At 49.4% G+C, this 26,895-nt stretch overlaps 1 protein-coding gene across 5 annotated transcripts in view; it reads left to right on the top strand.

Moving 5' to 3' along the window:
- Nwd1 (NACHT and WD repeat domain containing 1) overlaps positions 1–26,895 on the top strand; it is a 70,145-nt gene extending 43,250 nt beyond the window's left edge. For 2 of the 5 annotated variants that reach the window (XR_015640242.1, XR_015640240.1), the window contains 9 exons: positions 563–685; positions 5,590–5,798; positions 8,104–8,280; positions 9,889–9,983; positions 14,549–14,703; positions 16,322–16,598; positions 19,593–20,143; positions 20,318–20,423; positions 22,529–26,895. Coding sequence is in view for 1 of the 5 variants with exons in the window: in XM_087589498.1 (XP_087445624.1) it covers positions 563–685; positions 5,590–5,798; positions 8,008–8,280; positions 9,889–9,979; positions 14,549–14,703; positions 16,322–16,598; positions 19,593–20,143; positions 20,318–20,423; positions 22,529–22,827 (2,084 nt within the window). In the remaining 4 variants the exon portion in view is untranslated. Of the gene's footprint in view, positions 1–562; positions 686–5,589; positions 5,799–8,007; positions 8,281–9,888; positions 9,984–14,548; positions 14,704–16,321; positions 16,599–19,592; positions 20,144–20,317; positions 20,424–22,528 lie in introns of all 5 variants that reach the window. The other 3 variants (XR_015640241.1, XR_015640239.1, XM_087589498.1) reach the window with 2 other exon arrangements.

The following is a 26,895-nucleotide window of genomic DNA, read 5'->3' as shown; positions in this document are numbered from 1 at the left end:
CAGACACACAGATACAGACACATACACAGACATACTCACAGAAACATACACACACACACTCACACACACATATAGAGACACACAGAGAGACACACACACAGAGACCCAGGCACAAATACAGACACAGACATACACACACACACACAGACATACACAGAGAGACAGTCACAGAGACACACACATACAGAGACACACACACAAACACACACAGAGACACACACACAGACACACACAGAGACACACACAGAGACACACACAGACACACACACAGACACACACACAGATACACACACAGACACATTCAGACATGGAGACATATACAGAGACACAGACACACTTTAAAGTAAAAAGAAGTCTTTAATTACATAAAATCCATGGTGAAGGCAGATTCCAGGCCTTCCTTCTAAAGACTCTGTCCTTTCTGGCTGCGTGACTTCATGATGGCCACTAGGTCTGTTTGTGCCTTGGTTTCCTGTTTATAAATGGAGGGGTCTCATAGACTCTGGCTGAAGCCACAGCTGTGAGCGCCCAGGTCCTCACTGTCACCTCTGTGTGTCTGCAGGCATCACTGCCATAGCATGGAGCCTGGAGGAGAAACTCCTGGTGGTGGGCACCCAGGATGGCACCATGGTTGTGTGGGATGTGGAGGAACAACAGGTGGTCCACGTTCTAATGGGACACACAGGTAAGCAGTGAGACATGGGGTGGCTGCATACTGTCCCTCCTTCTCCCTCACACACCGACCTCCCTGCTCTGAAACTCTTGCTTGCTCTGCGTCAGTCAGAACGGTATAACAATTCACCTCACACATTGTGGCTGGAAACAAGCTTTTTATTTAAAAAAAATTGGGTGGCAGGGGTGGGGAGATTGGCTCAGGGGCTTAGTGTGCAAGTTCAGTTCCAGCACCCAGGTTGTGTGGTTCACACTGCCTGTAACTCCAGCTCCAGGACATCCAGTGCCCTCTTCTAGGTTCTCCAGACACTTGTAGACACACAAAGATGGACAGACACATAGTCACACATACACATACATATACAAACACATACACATACACACATATACATATACATACAAACACATACACACATACACATACACGTGTACACATACACATACACACATACACATACAAATACATACACATACAAATACATACACATACAAATACATACACATACAAACACATACACACATACACATACACATGTACACATACACATACACACATACAAATACATACACATACAAACACATACACATACACACGTACACATACACATGTACACATACACATACACATACACACATACACATACAAACACATACACATACACACATACACATACACATGTACACATACACATACACATACACGCATACACATACACACATACACAAACACACATACACATACATTTACACATACAAACACATACACATACAAACATATGCATAAAAGTCTTAACAGTATTTCAGGGAGGGGGCAGTGCTAGGAGGTCTCTGCTGAAGAGAAACCAATTCCTGTCAGTCATCCTCTGACCTACACACACACATACACACACACACACACACACAAATAATAAACTTTAATTTTAAAAGGCTAAAAGGTTAGGCTCACAACATAAAATATTAAAAAACTAAAACAAAGTAAAAACAAACTAGTAAGTACGTATGTAAGAACGTGTTTCAATGTGACATCTCATGCATCACATACATCACATGTGACATCTATAATGTCTGAATTTCATTCACTTCCACTACCCACTCATGTCCTCCTTTCTCTCCTGTCTGGTCCTCTTCTCTTCCCAAGCAGTCTCTGCCTTGCTTTCCTTTGTGGGGCATGGGGCATGAACCAATGCACATCAGTAGGGTCATTTACAGGGGCTCAGGCTAAGGGGTGAGACATGTACCTTTCCATCAACCATTAGCTGCCTGTAAGTCCTCAGAGACATAGGACTCTTCCCTTTGATGACAGACGGTGATGGCCCCAATCCCACACAGACCTTGCATGGTGTCACAGTTGCTTGAGCTCATGAGTGGGATGGTCTTGTCATATCCAGAAGCATTACCACACTGCTTCAGTCCTCCTTCCCACTCTTGTATTCTTCCCTCTTCCTATCCCATGATGCTCTCCGAGCCTTGTGGGGGCGTGATCTTGACAATCCATTTTGGGGGTCATCACTCAGCAGTCACCTTATGCTAAGCCACTCCTTCTGAGGGTTAGTACCTCAAGCAGGGCTCTGCAGAGTTGTTCTTCCAGTCCCAGCCAGGCTGGCACATACCCTGATACTCCACTGTAGTCATATGGACAAGCAGCTGCCTCATGGTATTCTTAACTGAGATTGTTGATCTCTTGATGGGAGGAACTGCAAAGTCATCTTGTCATGGGCAGGGTCAAGGACAGTGTAGATATCATCAAAGGCACGGATCAGGGAGGGAAAAATTCTAGTCATTTTTGCAATGTATTTTAGTCCATTTTCTGTTGCTGTAACAGAATGCTATAGACTGGATAACTTATAAACACCAGAGGTTTAGCTGAGTGATGGGTACAGAGTCTGGGAATCCAAAAGATGCAGTCAGTGGCTTCCCACACCATCATGTGCTGAAGAGCGTCTGTCCCAGTTTTGTCGTTGTGACAACATTCTCTAGCAAGGACTGGAGAGATGACTCAGTAGCTAGAAGACATGTCGCTCTTATGGAGGACCTTGCTTTAGCTCCTGTCACAGAGTCGCTCACAGCCATCCACAATTCTAGTTCTAGATGATCTGATGCCCTGTTCTGACCATCAGAGGCCCCAGGCACACACATGGTGCACATATACTCATAAAATAAATGCATCCAAAATTATTTTACAAATATGCAACTATGGAGAGGATGGGACATATTTGTTCACAATTCCAAGTCACAATCTGTCATAGCAGGGAAGTCACACTGGCAGGAGCTTGAGGCAGCTAGTCACACCCATAGATAACAGAGAGATAGAGACAGACAGACAGAGACAGACAGACACAGAGACAGAGAGACAGACACAGAGAGAAATAGAGAGACAGACATAGAGAGTGAGATAGACAGAGACAGAGAGACAGAGAGACAGAGATAGAGAGAGACAGAGAGACACAGAGAGAGACAGAGATAGAGAGAGACAGAGAGACAGACACAGAGAGAGAGAGAGAGAACGTGAGTAGAGAGAATCATGCTGCAAGCTCTCCTGACCAATGTACACACACTTGCTTGCTTGCTTGTGCTCAGCTTGATTTTTCCACTTTTCCACAGTTCAGGACCCCCCTGTCTAGGGGATGGTGCTGCCCATAGTGGGCGGGTTGCCTCACAGCAATGAAGGCAATCATCAGTCTCCCACAGATCTGTCCACAAACAGTTCCTCGTTCTCAGATGAGTCTAGTTCATGTTAAGTTGACAAAGTAACTCTCACAGCATTGTATGGAGAGAAGTATGTGCAAGAGAAAGGAAAGGGGCCCAAGTGGTCCTTGTAACTACCCAACTTCTGTGACCATGACACCAATCTCCTCATGAGCTCCCATCACTAACCAACGTGACAAGGTTCCTGCTCTACACACTGTTGCAACAGGGACATGAATTTTTATTTTTTTGCAGGGGAGACTTCTGAGTCAGAGCCAATCCTAAGGGAGGTTTCATTTCTGCCTCTTGCCTTCCACAATCTTCATTCGTCAAAGCAGTTATTGAATGTCTCATGCATACTGCACCAAAACATCCAACCATCTTACATTTTAAAAATAACATCAAGGGCCTGGAGAGATTGCGCTCAGTGGTTAGGGCTCTCGCTGCTCTTCTCAAGGACTAGGGTTCAGTTCCCCACACCATGGCAGAAGGCTTACAACCTCTTGTGACTCTCGCTCCGGGATCTAACGGGCCCATTTGGGCCTCTATGGGCACCATATGCACCATATGCACATACACAAACCCACATTCTCATACATTAAAAAATAAAATCTAGCGGGGTTGGGGATTTAGCTCAATGGTAGAGCGCTTGCCTAGGAAGTGCAAGGCCCTGGATTCGGTCCCCAGCTCCGAAAAAAAAGAAAAAGAAAAAAAAAAAAGAATAACATGAAAAAGGGGGTTGGGGATTTAGCTCAGTGGTAGAGCGCTTGCCTAGGAAGCGCAAGGCCTTGGGTTCGGTCCCCAGCTCCGAAAAAAAAGAACCAAAAAATAAATAAATAAATAAAATAAAATCTAAGAATATTAAATTCGGTGGGTAGTGGTGGGAGGCAGAGGTAGGAGGGTCTCTGAATTCAAGGCCAGACTGAAGTGTAGAGTGAGTTCCGGGACAGTCAGGACTACACACAGAAACCCTGTTTCAAAGAGTCAATAGTAGTAATAATATTGATACATGTTCTTTTGATGTAAAATATGGCATACATACTGCTTCAGGGCTCTTCTAAGTGATGTAAAATATGGCATAAGTACTGCTCAGGCTGGCAAGATGGCTCATCAGGTAAAGACGCTTACCTCACAAACCTCAAAAATCTGGTGACCTGGGTTTGATTCCCAGAATCCATGTAGAGATAAAAGGAGATTCCAGAAAGTTCTCTGACCTCCGCATGCACCGTGCATGGTGGCATTTTGCCATTCCCTCTCCCAACATCATGCACATACATACAGTGATGACGGATTTTTTTTTTAAATTTAAAAGTACTGCAAATTCTTGCTATTTTTCATCTTTTACTGTCTCCATGTTCCCCGACACTATGTGTGAAGGAGATGACGTGGTGTGATATTTCCTTTTGTCAGTTTGACACAATAGAATCACCTGGGAAGAGTCTCCGAGAGGGACTCCAGATCAGGTTGGTCTTCAGGGATCGTCTTGAGGTAGGAGGACCCACCCACTGTGGGCAGCACCATTCCCTAGGTTTATTTTCCCTGCTCTTGACTGTGCGTGAGACTGCTGCTTCCGTCTCCCCCTGATTTCCCCTCAGTGGTGGACTGCAACCTGGAACCGAGAACTGAATAAACCCTTCTCTTCTAAGTCGTGTTTGTCAGGTTATTTAACACAGCCACAGAGAATGGACTGGAATAAAGCATCTCCTCCCAGCTCTGTGTTCAATGCCCTTGTGCTAACAAAGGCTAGACCGTTTGCTCCATGGGAGTGAGCAGGGGCAGTGAAGCCCAGCTTCTGCACCCGGCAGGCTGCAGTTACCAACACATTGTTGTTCTGGCTTCCCTCCGCAGGGTGGGGTGGGGTATATAATCTCAGATTAAACACTATATAAAAATATGTAGATAGGTTATAGCTAGAAGATAGATGCTTGCTTTTTTCTGTTTGTTGTTTATTTTTTAGAGATTTTTCTGTTATACTTGAGGCAGAGGTTGAGAAGTAGTTGTTTAGTTTTTTGTTTGTTTTTGTTTTTGTTTTGAGACAAAGTTTTTCTAGGTGGCTTCAGCTGGCCTGGAACCCTCTGCACAGACCAGACTAGCCTTGAACTCACAGAGATCTGCCGTCTTTGCCTCCTGAGCACTGGGACACACCCAGTTGTTGTGGTTTTTTGAGACACAGGTAGAAACCAGGTAAACTGTCCCCAGCTAACACACTGTTCCACACTTTGTCCACTGCAGCTGAAGTGAGGTGTGTGCGAGTGTTTGCCCAAGGGACTCTTGCCATCTCTGCATCAAAGGACCATACCCTGCGTCTGTGGAGTCTGCTTTCTGGCCAGGAGAAAGCGACCATTTTGGATGGAGGGTCACCAAATCCAACAGAGCAACAGGGCTGGGACCTTCATGTGGATGAGATAAAGAATGTTGTATACTCGACATCTGGTACAAAGGTAACAAACTGCGCTCCTGTGTGTGTGTGTGTGTGTGTGTGTGTGTGTGTGTGTATGTGTGTGAGTGTGTGTGAGTGTGTTTGTTGTGTGTGAGTGTGTGAATGTGTGTGTGAGTGTGTGTGCGTGTGTGTGCATGTGTTTGTGTGTGCATGCATACCATGTGTACACACAAGAGGGTACAGTAAACTTAAGAGAGTTGGTTGTGGTGGCACACAGCTAGAATCCTAGCACTTGGGAAGCAAGCCCATCCCAGCAGGTGGGCTACAGGCTTGTTGAGAAGCTCTGAGGTGAATGGCTTGGTAAGCTGCCTCCGCAGGCTTGCTCCTGCCTCTGATGACATTAACTCAGCCTTCCACACCCACAGGATGGAGTCTGATAACAGTGGGGGACAGCAATATGTGAAGGAGTGTGTGTGTGCGTGTGTGTGCGTGCGCTCGAGTGCACGAGTGCTGTGGTACACATCTAGAAGCCAGGTAACAGAGTGAGTTCCAGGACAGAGAGACCCTGTCTCAAAAAAACCAAACCAAACCAAACCAAACGAAAACAAAATGAGCTGGGAGGTGGCTCGGAGGGTGGCGCTCGCTGTGAAAGCTGGAGGAACTCGGTGCAGGTTCTCAACGGCACTTAAAAGCTGTCTATGGCAGGGTGACCTGTGATCCCAGCACTGAAGGACAGAGACAGGTGGATCTGGCTGTGGATCTGAGGTCTCAGCAGCCAGCCAGCCTAGCCTGTCAGTCGGTGAGCTCTGTTTCCAGTGACAGTGGACAGCAGGGTCTTCCTCGCTCAGTCTGAGAGGATCTCTTATTCCTTAGTCTGATGGGGTAGCCAGCTCACTCTGTGATCCTCTGACTCTGCCTTCCACATGCTGGCTGGCAGTAGCGCTTGGGCCTGCCTGGCCTTTATGCAGGTGCAGGGGCCTGAAATCCAGTCTTGAGGCTTACCCAGCAAGCACTGTTATCTGTTCAGCCTCTCTCTCTCCTTCCTTCCTTCCTCTTTTCTTTTTTCTTTTTTTCTTTTTTTTTGGAGCTGAACCCAGGGCCTTGTGCTTGCTAGGTAGGCAAGCGTTCTACCACTGAGCTAAATCCACAACCCCTTCTTTTCTTTCCTTTCCTTTCCTTTTCTTTCTTCTCTTCTCTTTGGCAGGGTCTAGACATATATAGCCTTGCCTCAAACTTGTGGCAACTCTACTGCCTCTGGCTCCCAAGCATGAGGCCTGGTTTTAACATCTTAACATTTACTTGTGGTGTGTGTGTGTGTGTGTGTGTGTGTGTGTGTGTGTGTGTGTGCCACATGTGGCGGTCAGAGTAAATCCCACAAAACCAGCTTTCTTCCATTGTGTGGGTTTCAGGTGTCAAAAGCAGGTCATCAGGCTTGGCTGCAAGCCCCTCTACTTGATGAGCCATCTCATAGGCCCCTGTCAACAATATTTTGTGTAACAAAGGTGCACTTGTCACAAAGAAGACGCCAGCATTGGTACTGTCAAGTAGACCATCCCTATCAACTCTTCCATATTGTAAAATCATTAAAACAAAAAAACCAGACAGACAAAAACAAAACCACCTGCCAGCATTGAAAGGCACAGGCTTTGGTTTTGTTTTTGACACACATGCTGGCCATGTAGCACACCTTGACTCATGACCCTCCTACCCTAGCCCCAGAGATGAGAAAACAGGGGTGTGTCCAGACACCCGGCTCGAAGGCGCAATTTTAAACGTTACAAAAGAATGTGTGCTTGGGAGCCGTGACAGGTGATAAACACGCCAAGCTTCGTGGGAGACAGGGGCAGGCGGGGTACTTGAACCTGAGTTCACAACCAGCCTGGACAGATAACAAGTCCCCCTATGTCAAAACAGGACAGGGGAAGAGGGAGAGGGAGGATATAAAGGATTGTCTCTCCAGACTCTGGAAAACTCTGGAAGGCAGGGTCTTCCGCTTGGGAGTATCCTTTTAAAATTTTTAAAAATTTATTCTTGTTCGTTTGCTTTTATTTTTGGAGACAGGATCTCTTGTAGCCCAGGCTGGCCTTGAGCTCACTATGCAGCTAAGGATGCCCATGATCCCCCCAGCCCCCACTGGAGGACAGGTTTGCTCCATGCTACCTGGTTTACGGGATAAGCCCTGGGCTTCATGGGTGCCGCCCTCTGACCCCATCCCAGCCCCTGTCTCCTGGTGACGGCGATGTTTCTCTTGCTCTTCATGACCTCACTAGATCAACGTGTGGGATCTGGAAACTTCGAAGCTGGTTTTCTGTATCACAGGAGATGCATCTGATCCCTGGGTCTGTGTGGCTTTGTTGGCTGCCCAGGGTTTGCTGCTTGCCCTGACCGAGGGCGGCCAGGTCAGTCTGTGGAGCTCAGCTGTGGGAAAACTGCAGGAGAAACACCAGTTGTGCAGCATCAAAGAAGAGACACCCACCTGTGCCATCTCCATCCAGACTCGGGCAAGGCTGGTCGTTGGCTTCAGCAGCGGCTCCGTCACCCTGGTAAATGGCTTCCTCACCAACTGGTAGAGGGCTCAGCCACTCAAGCACAAGGACCTGAGCTCGACTTGTGGGCCCCACATGTGTATTCTGGCTATGGGGAGGCAGAGTCAGGAGGGTCCCTGGGGCATCCTGGCCGCGCAGTCTAGTGGAATCACTGAGCTCCAGATTTGGTGGGAGGCCCTAACTCAGGGGGCCGGAGAGGCAACTCTGCAGGGGAGAGCACGAAATGCTGTTGCACAGAACCCAGATTCAGTTTCTAGTACCTATGTGGTGGCTGATCCAGATAACCCATGACTGACGCTCCTCCCTGGTCTCTTCAGTGTGTCAGGCTGACATTAAAATCATCACGAAGTCTGGAGATGTGGTTAAGAGCAGCTTGCTGCTCCTGCAGAGGCCCTGAGTTCAATTCCCAGAACCCACACTGGGAGGCTCTCCATCTCCTGAGCTCCAGCGAACCCAGCACCCTCTTCTGTCTTCTGAGGGCACCAGCACACACACATAAGAGAAATTCTTTGTCCCTACTGCTGAGGGCCCCGTGAACAGTCACCATAGAACTGTCCCACTGCAGGGCTGGTAGCAGTCTCTGCTCCGTACTGTGGATTCATTGTGACTTGTCCCCTCCACGCCATGGGCCCATGTTGTTAAACACTTTCTCCCCAGCTGCACTTGGGAGCTGCGTTGCAAGGTAGCAGAACCTTCCACATGTTGGACATGGCTACAGATTGTCACTGGGAGTAGGGCTAGAAGGCATGGTTACGTCTGGTTCTGGTCTTTACCAAGAAGATACCAACCCATGACCCATGAGCACCATCCAAGCAGCCATGCCTTCCCGATTGGGATGGGGCGACCTGAGGCTAGAAGCCAAGACCAACCCTTCTTCCTCAAGTTGTGTGGGTTGGAACAGTGTTTAGGGGGTCCCTGCTCCCCTTCGTGTTACAGCCTAGCATCCTGGGTATGGAGAGGTCAACACATAAGGGCACATAGTTGTGTCTGGAACAGGGGACGTGTCTGGCACTACAGCAAGAGGTTAATAAGGAACTGGGCATGGTGGTACAACCTGTAATCCTAACACTGTGAGTTCTGGGACAGCCAGGGCTACAGTGAGACCCTGTCTCAAAATAAGAATACATGTAAAGAGAAAGAAAGGAAGAGAGAGAAAAAGGTTTGCCCACTGTTGGGAGAGCTGAAATTCCAAATAGCAGGTGCAGGTGACGTCAGTCAGCTAATTTTGAGACACGGTCTCATGTAGCCCCAGGCTGGCCTCAACTCTCTGTGTAGCTTAATGACTTTGAACTCCTAACTCTCCTGCCTCCACCTCTTTGGGGCCGGGACCACCTGGTCTAGTTTATTCCCAACACATGCCTATCTCACCGAGCTCTGAGGTTCCTTCAGACAGCTGCCCCGTGACAAACACATTCTCGTCATTGTGCAGGACAGTGGTTACCTCAGGCTGTGCAGACAATTCCACACACACTTCAGCCCGTCACTCCTGGAGGGGGGTCACCTGCTGTCACCCCTTGTTTACTAGCCAGTTGTGGGAGCAAGTCATATCCCAGCTCAGAAGCCCACAGCTGCGTACTGGCCTGACGCTCGCCTTGCCCTGTACAGGTGTGTGCTGGAGAAGACAGGCTGCTGGAGAAGCTTCCAGAAGCTGTGGGGTTCCTGGCGGTTTCCGAAGACGACTCTCTGCTTGCAGTAGTTAAGTATTCACTGTGGGTAGAGAAGGGAAGTAAGAGTCGGTTGGAGGTCAGGTGAGACCTGTCCCCTGTCCCCATCCCCTGCCTCCCTGCACCCTTTTCTTCCTTCCCAACTGTGCCTACCACTATTCTCTCCACCTTTGTTTTATAAATTACTTTTACACTGTGTGTGCGTGTGTGTGTCTCTCTGTGTGTGTGTGTCTGTGTGTGTGCGTCTGTGTGTGTGTGTTTGTGTGTGTCTGTGTGTGTGTCTGTGTGTGTGTGTGTCTGTGTGTTTGTGTGTCATTGTGTGTGTCTGTGTGTGTGCGCGTGCGTGCAGATGCAGAGTCAGAAGAAGGGTGTACCTTTCACCCTGCGGGCCCTAGGACTGGAACTTGGGCTGCCAGGTTAGGCAGCTTTCCCCCTGAGCCATTGTTCAGCTGCTCTGTGTACTTTGAAATCAATGTTGCGCGCATCCACATGTGAGTGAGAGTGGGTCCTGTCTGTCTCCACCACTGACCACTGCACTCAACAGGGACCTTGTTAGTTCTGTTCACATCCCAGCAGATGATAGGATAAACAAGATATTCCATTAGCCACGATACACACCCCTACCCACCATGTACCACACACACCCCTACCCACCGTGCACCACACACACCCCTACCCACCATACAACATGCACACCCCTATCCACCATACACCATACACACCACTACCCACCATGCACCATACACACCCCTACCCTCCGTGCACCATACATACCCCTACCCACCATACAACATGCACACCCCTACCCACCATGCACCACACACACCCCTACCCACCATGCACCACACACACCCCAACCCACCATGCACCATACACACCCCTACCCACCGTGCACCACACACACCCCTACCCACCATGCATCACACACCCCTACCCACCATGCACCACACACACACCTACCCACCATGTACCACACACACCCCTACCCACCATGCACCATACACACCCCTACCCACCATGCACCACACACACACCTACCCACCATGTACCACACACACCCCTACCCACCATGCACCATACACACCCCTACCCACCATGCACCACACACACCCCTACCCACCATGCACCACACACACCCCTACCCACCATGCACCACACACACCCCTACCCACCATGCACCACACACACCCCTACCCACCATGCACCACACACACCTACCCACCATGCACCATACACACCCCTACCCACCATGCACCATGCACAGTTGTACTGACCGTGGACCTTACGTACCTGTATTCCCTTGCATCTGTAACCTCCATATGCCATCGCCATTGCATAATACACTTGTACCCACATGCACATCTCTAATTACTGTGACCTTAAACACATATAACCACTCTGCACCATACACACCTCTTGGTATTTTTAAATGCTTTTAAGTTTTATTTTCACTTTCTCTCTCTCTCTCTCTCTCTCTCTCTCTCTCTCTCTCTCTCTCTCTCTCTGTGTGTGTGTGTTATGGGTGTGTGTACCCAAACAGGCAACAGGCAGCAGATCCTCCTGGAACTGCCATTGGGATCTAGGGACTGAATCCAGGTCCTATGCAAGAGCCGCGTGTGCTTTTCACTGCTGAGCCATTGTTCCAGGCCCAGTAGGCATCTTTTAATTAATTGTTAATTATTTAAAGTAGCATTTATCATAATAGCAAAGTTAAATGAGTAATTATTAGTTAGATCAATTCATATTAATCACAGCCCCAAGAACGAGGCTTTAGGCCAGTGCTGGGGCAGTGGAGACAGGCAGATGCTCCTAGTGTAGCCAAGGTGCCGGGCTCCCAGGTTCACCGAGACACCACCCAGCAACCGGCACCCTTTGGCATAGGTGCACTCGATGACGCATGGATGCGTGTGTGTCTGCGTGTGTGTCTGCGTGTGTCCCCACAAACATGAGGCAGGGATTTCTGCTGCTTCTTTCACAGAGCGGTGCCAGGGATGGGTGCTGTCTCCCAGCAGTGGCAGGAGGCAGCTTGTGTGCTGCACCCCCAACAAGAAGCACTCTCTCCCACCCTGAGAGTGAGTTTGCTGCCCAGAGCCGGTCACGTTGGCATTGACGACTGCCCATGAGGCTGACCTTGGTCTCCGGCCCCTCCTAAGATGTGATGGAGTGTGTCCCAAACTCCCACGGGAGCTCCGTTACTTTGAAAAACACCGAGACACACAGAGACCACCGATAAGAGGGAGGAAGCTCTAAGATAGGGGCTGAGAAGGCTTGCCCCAGAACCAAGTCACGGCTAATGCTGCACAGTGCTGGGTGTGGGGCTCAGGCCTGCTGGTCGCACCTTTGCCAGAGACTGACTGGCTGTGTTTGAGGGGGTGTGCGTCTGTGAGATCAGAGGACAGTCTCAGGGAGCCCATTCTTTCCCTCTACCAAGTGAATCCTAGGGATGGGACTCAGCTCGTTAGGCTTGGCGGCAAGTGCCTTTAGCCGCAGAGCCAGCTCTCAGACCCCAAATGGTCATTTATTTAGTGCCCAAGACTAGACTGCCAATATGGCGAATGTCAAGATGTGTTCCACCAGACAGAATCTTGAAACATTCTTTCCCGGGAGACCGGCATTCCAGGATCCTAGGATAAAGAGAATTCCACAGAGGCGTGAGGCAAGGAGACAGACAGGCTGGAAGCAGAGGCTGTGCCTCAGGGTGGAATGTTTGCACTCAGTTGGTAGAGCCTGCAGCTCAGCGAGTAGAGCATCTGTATCTAGGTTTTGGCGGCGTGCTTGGATTTCAGTGGGTGGGGCGCTTATAGTTCACCTTAGAGAGCTTGCCTAGCATGCAGTCCTGGGTTCCATCCCCAGCACCGCGTAAAGTAGGCATAGTGGTGCATGGCTGTCTTCTTAGCACTTGGGAGGTGGAGGCAGGAGGATTGGGTGTTCAGAATCATCCTTGGCTACATAGTGAGTTTGAAGTCAGCCTGAGCTACAAGATACCATGTCTTAAAAACAAATAAACAGCAAAAAATATTAGCTCTTGGCTTCCAGCTGGCTCAACATGGTAGGGCGTTCAGGGAAGATGAGCCTGAGGCACACATTCAGGAATCCCACAGTGAAGCCTTTGCATGTTGTCTTGTGTGTGTGTGTGTGTGTGTGTGTGTGTGGTATGTGTGTGTATGAGTGAAGTGTGTATATATGTGTATGTGTGTGGTGTGTGTGTGGTGTGTGTGTATATGTGTGGGGTGTGTGTATATGTGTATGTGTGTGGTGTGTGTGTGTGGTGTGTGTGTGTATGTGTGGGGTGTGTGTATATGTGTATGTGTGTGGTGTGTGTGTATGTGTGGAGTGTGTGTATATGTGTATGTGTGTGGTGTGTGTGTATATGTGTATGTGTGTGGTATGTGTGTGTATGTGTGGTGTGTGTGTATATGTGTATGTGTGTGGTGTGTGTGTATATGTGTATGTGTGTGGTATGTGTGTGTATGTGTGTGGCGTGTGTGTATGTGTGTGTATGTGTGGGGTGTGTGTATATGTGTATGTGTGTGGTGTGTGTGTATGTGTGGAGTGTGTGTATATGGGTATGTGTGTGTATGTGTGTGGTGTGTGTGTATGTGTGTGTGTATGTGTGGGGTGTGTGTATGATGTGTGTGTGTGTGGTGTGTATGTGTGTATCTGTGTATGTGTGGGGTGTATGTGTATGTGTGGTGTGTGTATGTGTGTGTATGTGGTGTGAAAACCTGTGTGTTTGCAGTTGCTGGAACTTCCTCAATGATAAGCACACACTGATCCCGCTGCTCTCCCATGCCAGCCTTGAAGCCCACACTCTGTATTCTTATGTATGGATGGCGAAGCTAGGGCTGAGGAATGATTCCATGGGTAAAAGCATTCACTGTGCAAGTGTCAATGTCCAGTCTGTAAAAGCTGGGGTAGAGTTGCAGATGTGCCTGCTGAGGGGAGGGGAGACAGGAGGCTGGTGGGGCTAGTCCCCGGCTCAGTGTTCTCTGAGAGCTTGCACATGAAGGAGAGAGAGAGAGAGAGAGAGAGAGAGAGAGAGAGAGAGAGCGCACACACACACACACACACACACACACACACACACACACACTCAGAGGACAGAGGAGGCAGGGTCAGTGGTGGGAGAACTCAGTGGGTAAAGGTGCTTGCTGCCAAATCTGATGGGCTGAGTTTGATCCCTAGAACTCAGTGGTAGGTCTAACCTCCACGTGTGCACAATAGTGAATTGTATACACACACACACACACACACCCCAAACAAACAAACAAACAAACAAACAGAATGTAACAATCTTTTTAAGCTTGGGAAAGTAAATGCCTCTCATAAAGCTAGAGCATTTGAACACAGGTTCCCACTCACTGCCGCTGAGCCCTGAGGGGGCTCAGTGTACTGTGATACCAGGGACTTTCATGAGTTTTTCCCTACAGTTCAGTGACTGTCACCTCTGCACACATCTGCTGTTTGAGGTGGAGCCATGCCCCCCACCCCTGGCCTCTCTGCATCACTCCCCTAAGGCACAGTGGGGTGGTCTGGAAGGCTCCATGGATTGAGTAACTGCTCTCGGCTCAGAAGTCTAACTGGGTCCTGTGGTGCCACAGGCTTCGGAAGATGTGTGCGGGTTTTTCTGGCTGATTCGCAAGACTTCCACCGGTTCATGGCTACGGATCTGGAACATGAGGATGTGGTGGAGACCGCAGTCTTGGGTCCCGAGAACAATCTGATCATCACAGCGTCCCGGGATGCACTTATCCAGGTGAGGGTGGATTCAGGATCCTGACCTCAGAACGCTGGATCTCTTACATCTGCTAAGTACATTCCACACAGAAACCAGGTGAACTCAGACTCAGATAGGGGAGTTTAGAGGAAATGTGCGGGATGCTGGCGTCCTCTACCCAGTAGCAGACACGGAATGTTTCACAAAGCAAGCAGCATTCCCAACCAGAACTGACAACTCAGGATGAGGCCTCCAGGGTGGGAAGTCTCGGTCGTCAATGCTGGTGAAAACATGAAGGTAGGGACTTTGGGTTCCCAGCATCTTGCTCTCAGGAACTCTCTCTGGTCTTAGAGAGCCTTGAGAACCCAACAGAGTTTGTTTATGTAGAAACATTTATTTATTAGAGGTAGGTATGCATATATGCCAGTATTAGGGTTGCATTTTCTGTTACTATAATGATATTCCTGAGGCTGGAAACTACATAGAGAAGAAAGGTTTGTCTAGTCCACACTTTTTGGAAGTTGACTTGACTGCACAGAAGGGTACCAGTTCTGGTGAGGCTTCCTTGTTTACCGTACATCAGGGCAGATAGTGTGAGCTAGTGTGAAGGAGTGGTCACACTTAGGAATGGGAGGCCAGAGGACAGGGAGCAGCCCCGCCTGCCTGTAACAGGCCCCTCTCCTGGGAACTAACTTGAGTCCCATAACAACTACTTAATCCCCTCCCCTTCAGTTTTGGAAACAGGGTCTCATGTAGCCCAGGCTAGCTTCAAATTTGCTATGGGGCCGAGGCTGACCTTAAGACCTTTATGCTTCACCTTCCTCCACCTTCTTGATATGCTCAACTGCAGCCGACGACTTAATCCTTTCTTTTTTTTTTTTTTTTTTGGTTCTTTTTTTTCGGAGCTGGGGACCGAACCCAGGGCCTTGCGCTTCCTAGGTAAGCGCTCTACCACTGAGCTAAATCCCCAGCCCCGACTTAATCCTTTCTTAGGACTTCACCCCACATGACTCAATTGTCTCCCGCTAGTCTCTGCCTTTCAATGTCCCATCACCTCTTATGTCAACCTGGGACCAATGGTCTAACCCAGGAACCCTGGGGTGAAAGCATACCCAAGTAAGGGGATGAAGCTGGGTGTGGTGGTCCCAGCCTGTGTCAGCTACATGGCAAATTCAAGGCTGGTCAGGGCCACGTGAGAGCCTGTTTTAAAAATGTTTAAAAATGGAGGCAATCCAAGAGCACGTACCTGTGGATCCACTACTGTGATGTGTTCACGTGAGCTTGAACACACACACACACACACACACACACACACACACACACACTCACTCTATAATCTCACTCATCTAGCTCCTACAGAATCCTGTCATGTACCCATGAGTACAGGCCAGTACTTGGGATGGCTATGAAGACAGTTTCTGCTACAGACCCCTGAGAGGTCCTGCACGGTACCCCACCCTACCCCAAGCACCATCATCCCCCATCCTATTTGCTGGAGTTCCACAGGACATCCTGTGAGGATGCTGAGGCCACAGGAGACCTTCAGATGTCAGGATAGGGAGGACCCTGGAGCCAGAGCCTCCATATTTAGCAGAGGCCGATGAGCAGTTGAAGCACGTGCCCAGGGCAAACCTGTCCTTCTGTTCTTGACCCTCAGGTGTGGAGTCTGTCAGAACAGGGGACCCTGCTGAGTGTCTTTGAGAGTGCGGGTGCCCCTGCGAGCCTGCTGGTCCTCTGTGAGACTCTGGTGGTGTCTGCGTCCTGGAAGTCTTCGTCCTTCAAGGCCTGGGATCTCAGGTCCACTCGGAAGCCGCCGTCTCCCACGCCATTTCTGGACCGCACGGGCCTCGCTACAGTGTCCCACCATGGCAGCTATGTCTACTTCCCTAAGGTTGGGGACAAAAACAAAGTCACGATCTGGGACCTGGCAGAAGGTTTGTGAGAGATGACTAGAGTCTGTATGGTAAGATCTGAACTCACTGTGCACACTAGACTCACACTTCTAGAAGTGGAAGTCCGAGATGAGGGCCAGGATTTGACTCGGTGAGGGGTAGCAAACCTGAAAAGGCCAGGAGTTCAAGAAAAAACTGCAAACTCTGTCTCAAAAAACAAAAGGCAGAGGACTCCGTGGGTAAAGCGCTTGCTATGCGAGCATTCAGACCTGAGTTGGGATCCTCACTTCCATGTAGATTCTAGGTTCTAATTCCAGCAGTTGGAAGGCAGAGACAGGGAGACCCCAGAGCAAGCTGCCGTGGGGAGTAAGGTGGAAAACTAGTGAGAGAGACTCCCAACGTCAGCCTTGTCCTCCACACTCACACGGATATGCCCACCACACACACACACACACACACACACGCACGCACACGCACACGCCTATGCTCATGTGAACATGCACACCTGCACCTATGCTTACATGAACATACACACTTGCACCTATGCTCATATGAACTTGCACACTGCACCCATGTTCATCCTACGCTCACATGAACATACACTCACATGCACCCATGCTTACATGAACATACACATGTGTGCCCACACTCATGTGAATGTGCACACACCTGCACCCATGCTCATGTGAACATGCACACCTGCACCCATGCTCACGTGAACATGCACACCTGCACCCATGCTCACATGAACATGCACACCTGCACCCATGCTCACGTGAACATGCACACCTGCACCCATGCTCACGTGAACATGCACGCCTGGACCCATGCTCACGTGAACATGCACGCCTGCACCCATGTTCATCCCACACTCACATGAACACACACACATGCACCCATGCTTACATGAACATACACATGTGTGCCCACACTCATGTGAATGTGCACACATTTCCACCCATGCTCAGGTGAACATGCACACCTGCACCCATGCTCAAGTGAACATGCACACAACTCCACGCATGCTCAGGTGAACATGCACACCTGCACCCATGCTCAAGTGAACATGCACACCTGCACCCATGCTCACGTGAACATGCACACCTGCACCCATGCTCAAGTGAACATGCACACAACTCCACGCATGCTCAGGTGAACATGCACACCTGCACCCATGCTCAAGTGAACATGTACACCTGCACCCATGCTCATGTGAACATGCACGCCTGCACCCATGCTCACGTGAACATGCACGCCTGCACCCATGCTCACGTGAAGATGTACACAGCACACATACATTTACAAAGAGGTTGAAAAGCACTTGAGGAATCCCATTGTACTCTTTGGTGTGCACACAGACATGTGTACCAAGAACTCAGGACAGAGGTGTTAGAGGGTCTGGGGTCTGGTGAGCACTCGCTCTTTGTTCATAGATGTCTTCTTTTTGCATCTGCACATGATTGGCTCAACAAGGCAATGCTCTGAGGGGTGTTTTGTTTTTGTTTTTGTTTTTTAATAAGGGGACCAACCTCTTTTCTGAGGGATCCATCTTAGATCTCTCAAGACCACACCTCCCAATATCATCATATTGTCAATGGAGTTTCTTGCTTAATTTTTTATTTTTATTTTTTGTGTGTAAGCGTTCTGCCTGCACATCTGTATACGGTCCATATGTGTGCCTGGTACCCAAGGAGCTCTGAAGAGCACGTCAGACTCCCTGCTGCCGGAAGCCCAGGCAGCTGCGAGCTGTAATGTGGGTGCTGGGAACTGAACCCAGGTCCCTCGCAAGAGGAGCCAGTGCTCTTAACCACTAAACCGTCTCTCCAGGCCCCGGATGGAATTCAACATCGAATGTGGTGAGGTGTGGGGGACTCAAACATTCAACCTATAATCACAGGATGTGGCAAAGAGGACCGAGTGTGTCACTGGGACACCCGTGCCAGGGTTAGACCGGATGGTGGGATGAGGATGTTTTCGTTTTAATTAGATGAGATGCAAACCGGGCTGTCACACACCAGGCTGAAATTACAGTTACCAGGGAGGCTGAGGCAGGAGGATAAAGAGTTGGAGAGCAACTTGGGTATTAGGGAGGCCCTATGTTGCCTGACTTCCTGGGCATCATTTCAGATAGAAAGGGCGACCTCAAAGAAAAGTGCATTGGAGTTGATCTGGGAAGACCAAGGAGTCTGCTGTAGTTACAGGAACATTGGTGGGGGATGGTGTGTGTGTGTGTGTGTGTGTGTGTGTGTGTGTGTGTGTGTGTGTGTGTGTGTAAAGCTAGCTGCATCACCCCAAATCCCATCTAGCTCCCAGCCACTCTCTGGATCTCTGCGAACCCTTGCAGGCAGCTCACAGCACCAGGCATCTCCATTCTCCTATCAGAAGGGAATGTTTCAATATGGAATAGCATCATAACACCCTGCCTCAAAATTTAACTCAGGGCCAGTCAAGAGTGCAGTGGGAGATGCTGGAAACAGTAGCCCTTGTGCTGGCCCAGCAGGAGTAAGGCCTGCTTTTCTCCCAGGGGCTGCAGTTCCTGAACTGGGCCAGGTCAACTATGTCGCCTTGTGAAACATGCACAAACCCCAGTTCTACTGTCATTTCCTGCTGAGCATAACCACTCTTCCAGGAAACAGGGAGCTTCCTGTGCCTGTCCAGCCTGTGGGAGGTAAAGGTCCCAGCCCTGGCCCCAGTGCCTACTGACCTTGCCTCAAGCCCCAGCTTCCACTTGCCTCATAGCTTACGGAACATGCACATGGGTACAGGGGCCGTTTCCAGCTTCACACAGAGTCAGGAAACTGAACAACATCCAAGTTGAACCTTAGGGGTCAGAAAACTAAAATCACTAAACTAAGAATGCTTAAGGCCAGCACAGCCTGCAGTCGTGAGTTCAAGCCCCGGGACCGCATGGTGGAAAGGGAGAACTGATTCCCACAAGTTATTTTCTGACCTCTACATACATATAAATAATAGTAATTAAAAAAAAAAACTGAGAAAACTGGCTGGCCCACCCTTGACTCTCTTTTCCCTGTGCAGGTGAGGAACAGGATTCCCTGGACACGTCCAATGAGGTCTGCTGTCTGGAGGTCGCCGAGCAGACCAAGCTCCTCTTCACAGGCCTGGTCTCGGGGATTGTGCTTGTGTTCCCCCTGAACTCCAGGCAAGACGTGCTGTGCATCCCCCCACCCGAGGCGCGCAAAGCTGTCAACTGCATGTCCGTGAGCAAGAGCGAGGACCGGCTGGCCATCGCCTATGACAACATAGTCCTTGTGCTTGACATCAGCCCTGGGGACCTCTGTCCTGCCATTGAAGGTCCCACCTACACCTTTTACACCCAGCTGCCCGAGACCATAGTGAGAGTGGCTGTCCTGGCCGACTACCGTGTGGTCTACGGCATGAGTGACGGCAGCCTCTTCCTGTACGATTGTGCGCAGTCTAAAGTGTTCCCTCTGGAGGCCCATGGGAGCAGGGTGAGCTGCGTGGAGGTCAGCCACAGGGAGCAGCTAGCAGTGAGCGGGGCTGAGGATGCACTGCTGTGCCTCTGGGACCTGCAAGCTTGCCGGGAGAAGTTCAAGATGAGCTACGAGGTGGGTGGCCTGGGCCATCGACCCCCATACCTTCCTCGATTTTTTCCCTCACTTGGTTTCTTTGTGTGTGTGCACTGTTTCCAGCTGTGAGTGTACATTTTTGCAATGTATGGGGCGGATAGAGCCAGGGGGTCATTTCTCATGCAAAGCGCAGACATGGCCCTGTTTTCACAGAGCTCTTACTGCAGAGGGGTGCGCTGTGCCTGCTTCTCGAAGGATGACAAGCATGTGTTCACAGGCATGGAGGACCGCTCCATCATCGCCTGGAGTGCACTGGATGGTGAGTCCTGGTGTGGGGCAAGACTGAGCTATGCGGAAACCTATTTTATTCTTTCTAATCTATCTGTTGTCTCTGTCTCTGTCTCTGCCTCTGTCTCTCTCTGTGTCTCTGTCTCTCTATGTCTCTGTGTGTGTGTGTGTGTGTGTGTGTGTGTGTGTGCACTAAAGCATACAAGTACATAGAGGTGCACCTGGACGTGTGTGCACATATATGTGAAGGTAGAGGTTAGGTACTTTTTTCAATCACTCTCCGTGTTATTTCAAGGAGGGTGGTTGTGTATTGTGCTTGTTTGGTTGGTTGACTTTGGTTTTTTATCAACACCGGGTTTCACTGTGTAGCCTGGTTGTCCTGGCTCTGTAGACCAGGCTGGCCTTGAATTCAGAGATCCTTCTGCTTCTGTTTGTTTTTGAAATGGAATCTCTCATTTTGTAGCCTGGGTTGTCCTGGAATGTGTAGTGAGAATTCTGGAATTTTGGTTTCTTTTAAAAACACAGAAATATAAATATGTGATTTTGGGGTTGGGGATTTAGCTCAGTGGTAGAGCGCTTGTCTAGCAAGCGCAAGGCCCTGGGTTCGGTCCCCAGCTCCGAAAAAAAAAAGAAAAAAAATATGTGATTTTATTTTAACCCCAGGTGTAGAGATGTGGGGCTGCTTCGGACTGTCCGAAGCAGCTGACTGTGACTTGCCTCGTGCTCTAGCAGAGGCGTTATTTTGCCAGCTGCAGACAGTTTCTGCCATTGTGTGACCTTTGGAATTCTAAGCAGGTTGTTTGTGATTTGTTAGTGGGCATGCTCAAAGAAGAAACTAGATTCAGGGATTGATTTCTCTCGCTTTCCCTTTCCCCTCCTCTCCCCATTCCCTTCCTCCTCCTCCTTTCCCCCTCGATACCTTCTTTCTTTCCTATCTAATGTTAGGGGGTGAAATGGAGGGGGGCAGATAAAGGGTGGGAAAAAAAGAACCCATAAAGTAGCAACAGAACTTACCCTGTAGACCAGATTGGCCTGGGACTCACAAAGATCTGCCTACTTCTGCTTCGAAGAGTGCTGGGATTAAAGGAGGGCAACACCACACTTAGCCCTCCATGTTATTTGAGATACAGCTCACTTATTCAGCAAGGCCAACCCCAGGGACCCCTGACAGTGCCTCCTGTGCTGGGATCACAGATCCGTGCTCTGCGCCTGGCTTTTGTGTAGGTGCTGGGGATCTAAAGTCAAGTCCCAAAGCTTGTGTAGCACGCCCTTTACCTACAGTCCTAGTTTGCTTTTCTGTGCTGTATAAATGTCCTGACCTAAGGCGACTTGGGTAGAAATGACTTCATTTGGCTTAAAGGTTGTATAGCTTATCACGCAGGGAAGTTGGAGCAGGAACTTGGAGGCAGGAACTGAAGCAGAGGCCATGAAGGATACTGCTTATTGATTTGCTATCATGGCTTGCTCAGCCTTCTGTCTCATAGATCCCAGGACCCCCAGCTGCGGCCCAGGTGAGTTGGGGTCACCCACAGGTCAATCCGATGGGATTTTTTTCTCCTCTGAAGCTCCTTCCCAGATGACCCAAGCTGATGCCAAGTTGACAAAAAACAAACAAACAAACAAACAAACAAACAACAACAAAAACCCCAAAACCCAAACCTAACTTGGCATGCCTACCCAGCTGTTTTCCTAGGACCAAGCTCTGATCTGGAGGAAAAGAGTAACCTTGGGTCTTAGTGGTCCTGCTTCTGTCTCTAGCTGGGTCCCTCAGCTTAGGAGGTGTCTGCAGGACCTCCTAAGTGGCCTCTCCATACGTGGCCTGGAGACCCCTTTGGAGACAGAATAGGCTTCTTCCCTGGGTCTCCATGAGGGTGAAAGTGCCCAGTGGATGTGTACTCATGGACTTGGACGGTAATCATGTGCCCAATGATTAGGTCAAACAGGGAGCCCCAGAGAGCATCCATCTCAATCTCCAGAGCACTGGGTCTGCCAGTGTGCACCCCCACACTCAGGTGTTTCCATCTGTGCTAAGCATCAAATTCGGGCCCTGTGTTTGCAGGCCAAGCACATTACCAGCTGCAATGTCCTTCATCTCTGGGCCCCGTTTTCTCATGGCTTGTCCTTTCCCTGTCACAGGCACCCTTTTGGCTGTCCAGTTTGTTCATGCTGTGGTCAACAGAATTATCCCTACCTCCAATGGCTTCATGGCCCCCACAAGCCATGGCTATCTCATCCGTGAGCGCTTCCAGTGCCCGTCAGCTAGAGCCTCCCAGCAAGACCCTCTCAAGAACTTCAAGAAGGCAGTGTGGCTGATCAAGACCAGGCAGAGGGAGGATCTGGCTGAGGCAGAGGCCCCCCAGGATGCAGAACCAGTGGCCGTAGAGGGAAAGGAATCAAAATCAAATAAACACTCACAGGTCTGCCTCATACTCTGAAAGCCTATCAAAGCAGGGGCTTCAGTGACTTAGCCATGACTTAACCCAGTTGAAGCCAACAGACCCTCTCTGCTGGTGCCGTGTGGACCCCAGCCTTCCTTTGAACCGTCTTCTATTTTCCTCATAGCCTTTTGGGTTCTCAGGCCTACTCCCCTCAGGTTAGCAGCAGCCTGCCTCTCCCACCTTACTCTACGAACTTGGATCAAAGCCATGGCTCTGCCTCTTAGTCCTACTGGTGGGACTCTTATCCTTGAACCCTTATCACTAGCTCTGAGAGGATCTGCAATCACTGTAGGGACCAAGAGTGACCTGGTTGCGTGGCGGAGAGTGACAGACTGTTGGGATGTGGTGGGCCCTGTCTGGCCTTTATAGCACTGGTCCTCCACAGCAGTGATAGCTCAGGATTCAAACTGCAAAGCAGCACGAAGCATAGTTAGCCTGTCTGTAGCTCCTGTTCTGAGGCTCAAAATGGTGTGTTAAAAAAAAAATCTCACCCCCATCAGGCGGGGGCACAGCCTTCAATCCCGGCACTCAGGAGGCAGAAGCAGGAAGATTCCTGTGAGTTTGAGGCCAGCCTTAGGTTATATAGTGAGTTTCAGGACAGCCAGAACTATCTAGAGAGAAAGAGCTGGTGGCTGGTTCAGGGCTGAAATCACTCTGTAGACCCAATATTTGCTCCCCAGAACACATGAACCTTGTGTACACTGTCTCCAACCTGAGAACCTACCCCTAGGGGATAGGCTATTCTTATTTCTTCAGCTGCTGGGACAAAAAACTCACACCGAAGCAACTCGGAGGAGGAAATGGTTCTTCTGGCTTCCACCCCCAGGCCACACACAGTTTATTCGTCATTGGGGGGAAGCCTGGGAAGGAACTCAAGCAGGAACTAAAGACAAGCCTGTAGGCTATTGCATGACCTCTGACTAGGAGACTCACTGGGCCATAGTATCTCAGCCATGTTCCATTGTGATCGTCAAGAGACCACAGCCACAGCAAAGCACTTAATGTGTGTGAGTGGGGGGCTTGTTTATAGTTTGAGAGGCTTAGTCCACTGTCATCACAACAGGGAGCCTGGTGGCATACAGGGCACACATGGTGCTGCAGGAATAGCTGGGAGATTTACATGAGAATCCTGTCAAACAGTTCTACTCCCTGGTGGCTGAACACTCAAATGTATATGCCTGCCTATGGGAGCCATTCTCATTCAAGCCACAAGCCCAAACCAAGGAGGATGTGGTTTCTGCCTTTCTCCTGACTAGCTAAGCTTTTTCTTAAGCCCCAGAACCATGTGCCCAGGGAGTGGTGCCAATCACAATGGGTTCCATCCACCATCAGTTAACAGTCAAGACACTGCCCCATGGACAGGTCCACAGACCAGTCTGATCTGGGCAACACTTCAATTAAGATGTGCTTCTCGGGGCTGGGGATTTAGCTCAGTGGTAGAGCGCTTACCTAGGAAGCGCAAGGCCCTGGGTTCGGTCCCCAGCTCCGAAAAAAAAGAACCAAAAAAAAAAAAAAAAAAAAAAAAAGATGTGCTTCTCAGGTGACTCTAGGCTATGGGAAATTAAAGCTAACAAGGTCACAGGATCCTGAGCATTCTGGCTAGCCAGACACATCTGCAAGCTCTGGATTTGATTAAGAGATCCTGACTCAATGAATAAGGTAGAAGGGAAGTCGATGATTATTCCTGACTCAACCTCATGCCTTCAGATACACATGCACATGTACCCCATGCGTGCCCAGGTGCACATGCACACGCATGACGCCCATACCGGCCTCCATGTGTAGCCAAACATGCTGGTGCAGTCCTGCCTCCATTTCCAGCTTGGACAATAGTCATGACCACTACGCCCAGCTAAGATGCTTGGCTCTCTCTGTTCCATGACACATCAGGACATGCTAGCATCCACCTGCTTTGCTGTCAGACCCTTTGCCTTGAAGGGGCTCTCCCCACAGTGCCCACAGCCTGTCCAATGCTGGAGCCCTGCTCCAGTCAGATGTTAGAGGCAAGAGCCCTCCTTTACTCCATGGGAGGACACTAGACAGTCAGCAAAAGCAGCAGTAGAAAACAGCTTGGTTCTCTGTGTTGGATACAGAACCAGAACTCGGAGGCAAGCGCTATACCATGAGCCGTGCCCCAGCCCTCACTGGGGGATTCCAGGAAGGGGCTCTACTGCTCAGCCATGTTCCAGCTTCAAAACAAGGTGTGGGGGGGCGTTGAAGATACCTTGTTCAGTTATTTCCCAAGTAAGGGTTTAGCAATCCTGAAAATGTTAGTGTCAAATTTTATTAAAAAAAAAAAAATACTGGTCACGGTAAGTGGAGGTTGTACACACCTTTCATCCCAGCACTTGAGAGGCAGAGGCAGGAGGATCTCTGTGAGATCAAGGCCAGCCTGGTCTACAAAGTAGGTTCAGGAACAGCCAGGAATACACAGAAAAACCTTGTCTCCAAAACCATGAACAACAAAAGAAGTGTGACTCAGCAGTGTGAGTCATCCTAGCCTCCACATCAGGTGACTGACACACACGCACACACACACACACACACACACACTCACACACACACATACATATACACAAACACACCACATACACATACACACACACTCACACACAAACACACACATACACATACACAAACACACCACACACACAAACACACACCACACACACAAACACACACACACACTCTCACACACTAACACACACATACACACACACTCAAACACAAACACACACACATGCACACACACTCTCACACACATACACACACACGCACACGTGCACAAACATACACACACAAACACAAACACGCACAAACACCACACACACACAAACACACACACAAACACACACCACACACACAAATACACACACACCCTCTCACACACTAACACACACACATACACACACACTCACACACAAACACACACATACACATACACAAACACACCACACACACACCAGACACACATAAACACATACACACACACAACACACGTGCACAAACATACACACACGCACAAACACACACACATAAACACACACACACAAACACACACACACACACACACACACACACTCACACAAGATCAACATTTTTAAAAATTATGGGCCAGGGAGCTGACTCAGGGGGTAACAGCACTTGCTGCTCAATCCTGACTGGCTGAGTTCAGTCCCTGGCACCCAGAGGGTGGAAGCAGAGAACCGACTTCAGTGTTGCTCTGACTCCACACATTCACTAAGGCCAACACCATGGTGATAACACCCCACCACGCACTCGTACACACACTACACACACTAACAGTAACAGTAATAATATAACGATAAAATTAAAGGTCTATTTTAAGCTGTAATTTAAAAATCTATGCACAAGTGCAATTGAGCAATAACTCCTTTGAGATTTTTTAAATACTTTTTTTTACTAACATGTATTGACTGTGTATATTAATGAGGACCCACAAGATATTTTCAGCATGCATGTAGCTCGCATTCATCAAACGTGGTCTTTTTAATCCACCTTTGTCTCTGTCCCAAGCTGGTCCTCGCAATTCTGTAACCTTTTAAGTCGGGGGTACGAGAGGGAATGGGGTTTGTCACTGTGCGGATGACTTGCTCATTGGACATGATGTCCTTCTGTTCCGTCTGTCTTGCTACAAATGACAGTCTCTCACACTCTCCTCTAAGACTGCACACTATCCCATGAGTGTGCCGTGTTCTTTGTCCATCCACTTTGGTGTTGGTGACTGCTGGTTTAGGAGTCTCCAGCCATACCTTCTCTGTTTAATGGAAGAGCCTCTAGCTTGAGCAGAGAGCCCCTGATGCGGAAAAAAGGCCACTTCTGTTGTTAAGACTTTCCCATGAATCCCGGACATTATATCAGGGAAGGTTTTGGTGCACTGCTTCTGGCCTAAAATTCCAATGTCTGGGGCATGGTCATGCAAGCATTTAATCCCGGTCTTGGGAGCCAGGGGCAGGAGGATCTCTGTAAGTTTGAGGCCGGCCTGTTCTACATAGCAAGACCCTGTCTCAGAAACAAAACAAAATAAAATTCTGTTCACTGCAA

The sequence above is a fragment of the Rattus norvegicus genome, chromosome 16, assembly GCF_021556685.1.
Source record: "Rattus norvegicus strain SHRSP/BbbUtx chromosome 16, alternate assembly SHRSP_T2T, whole genome shotgun sequence".
NCBI classification, from domain to species: domain Eukaryota; kingdom Metazoa; phylum Chordata; class Mammalia; order Rodentia; family Muridae; genus Rattus; species Rattus norvegicus.
The sequence above is the reverse complement of the archived record's forward strand: the minus strand, read 5'-3'. Positions and strand labels throughout refer to the sequence as shown.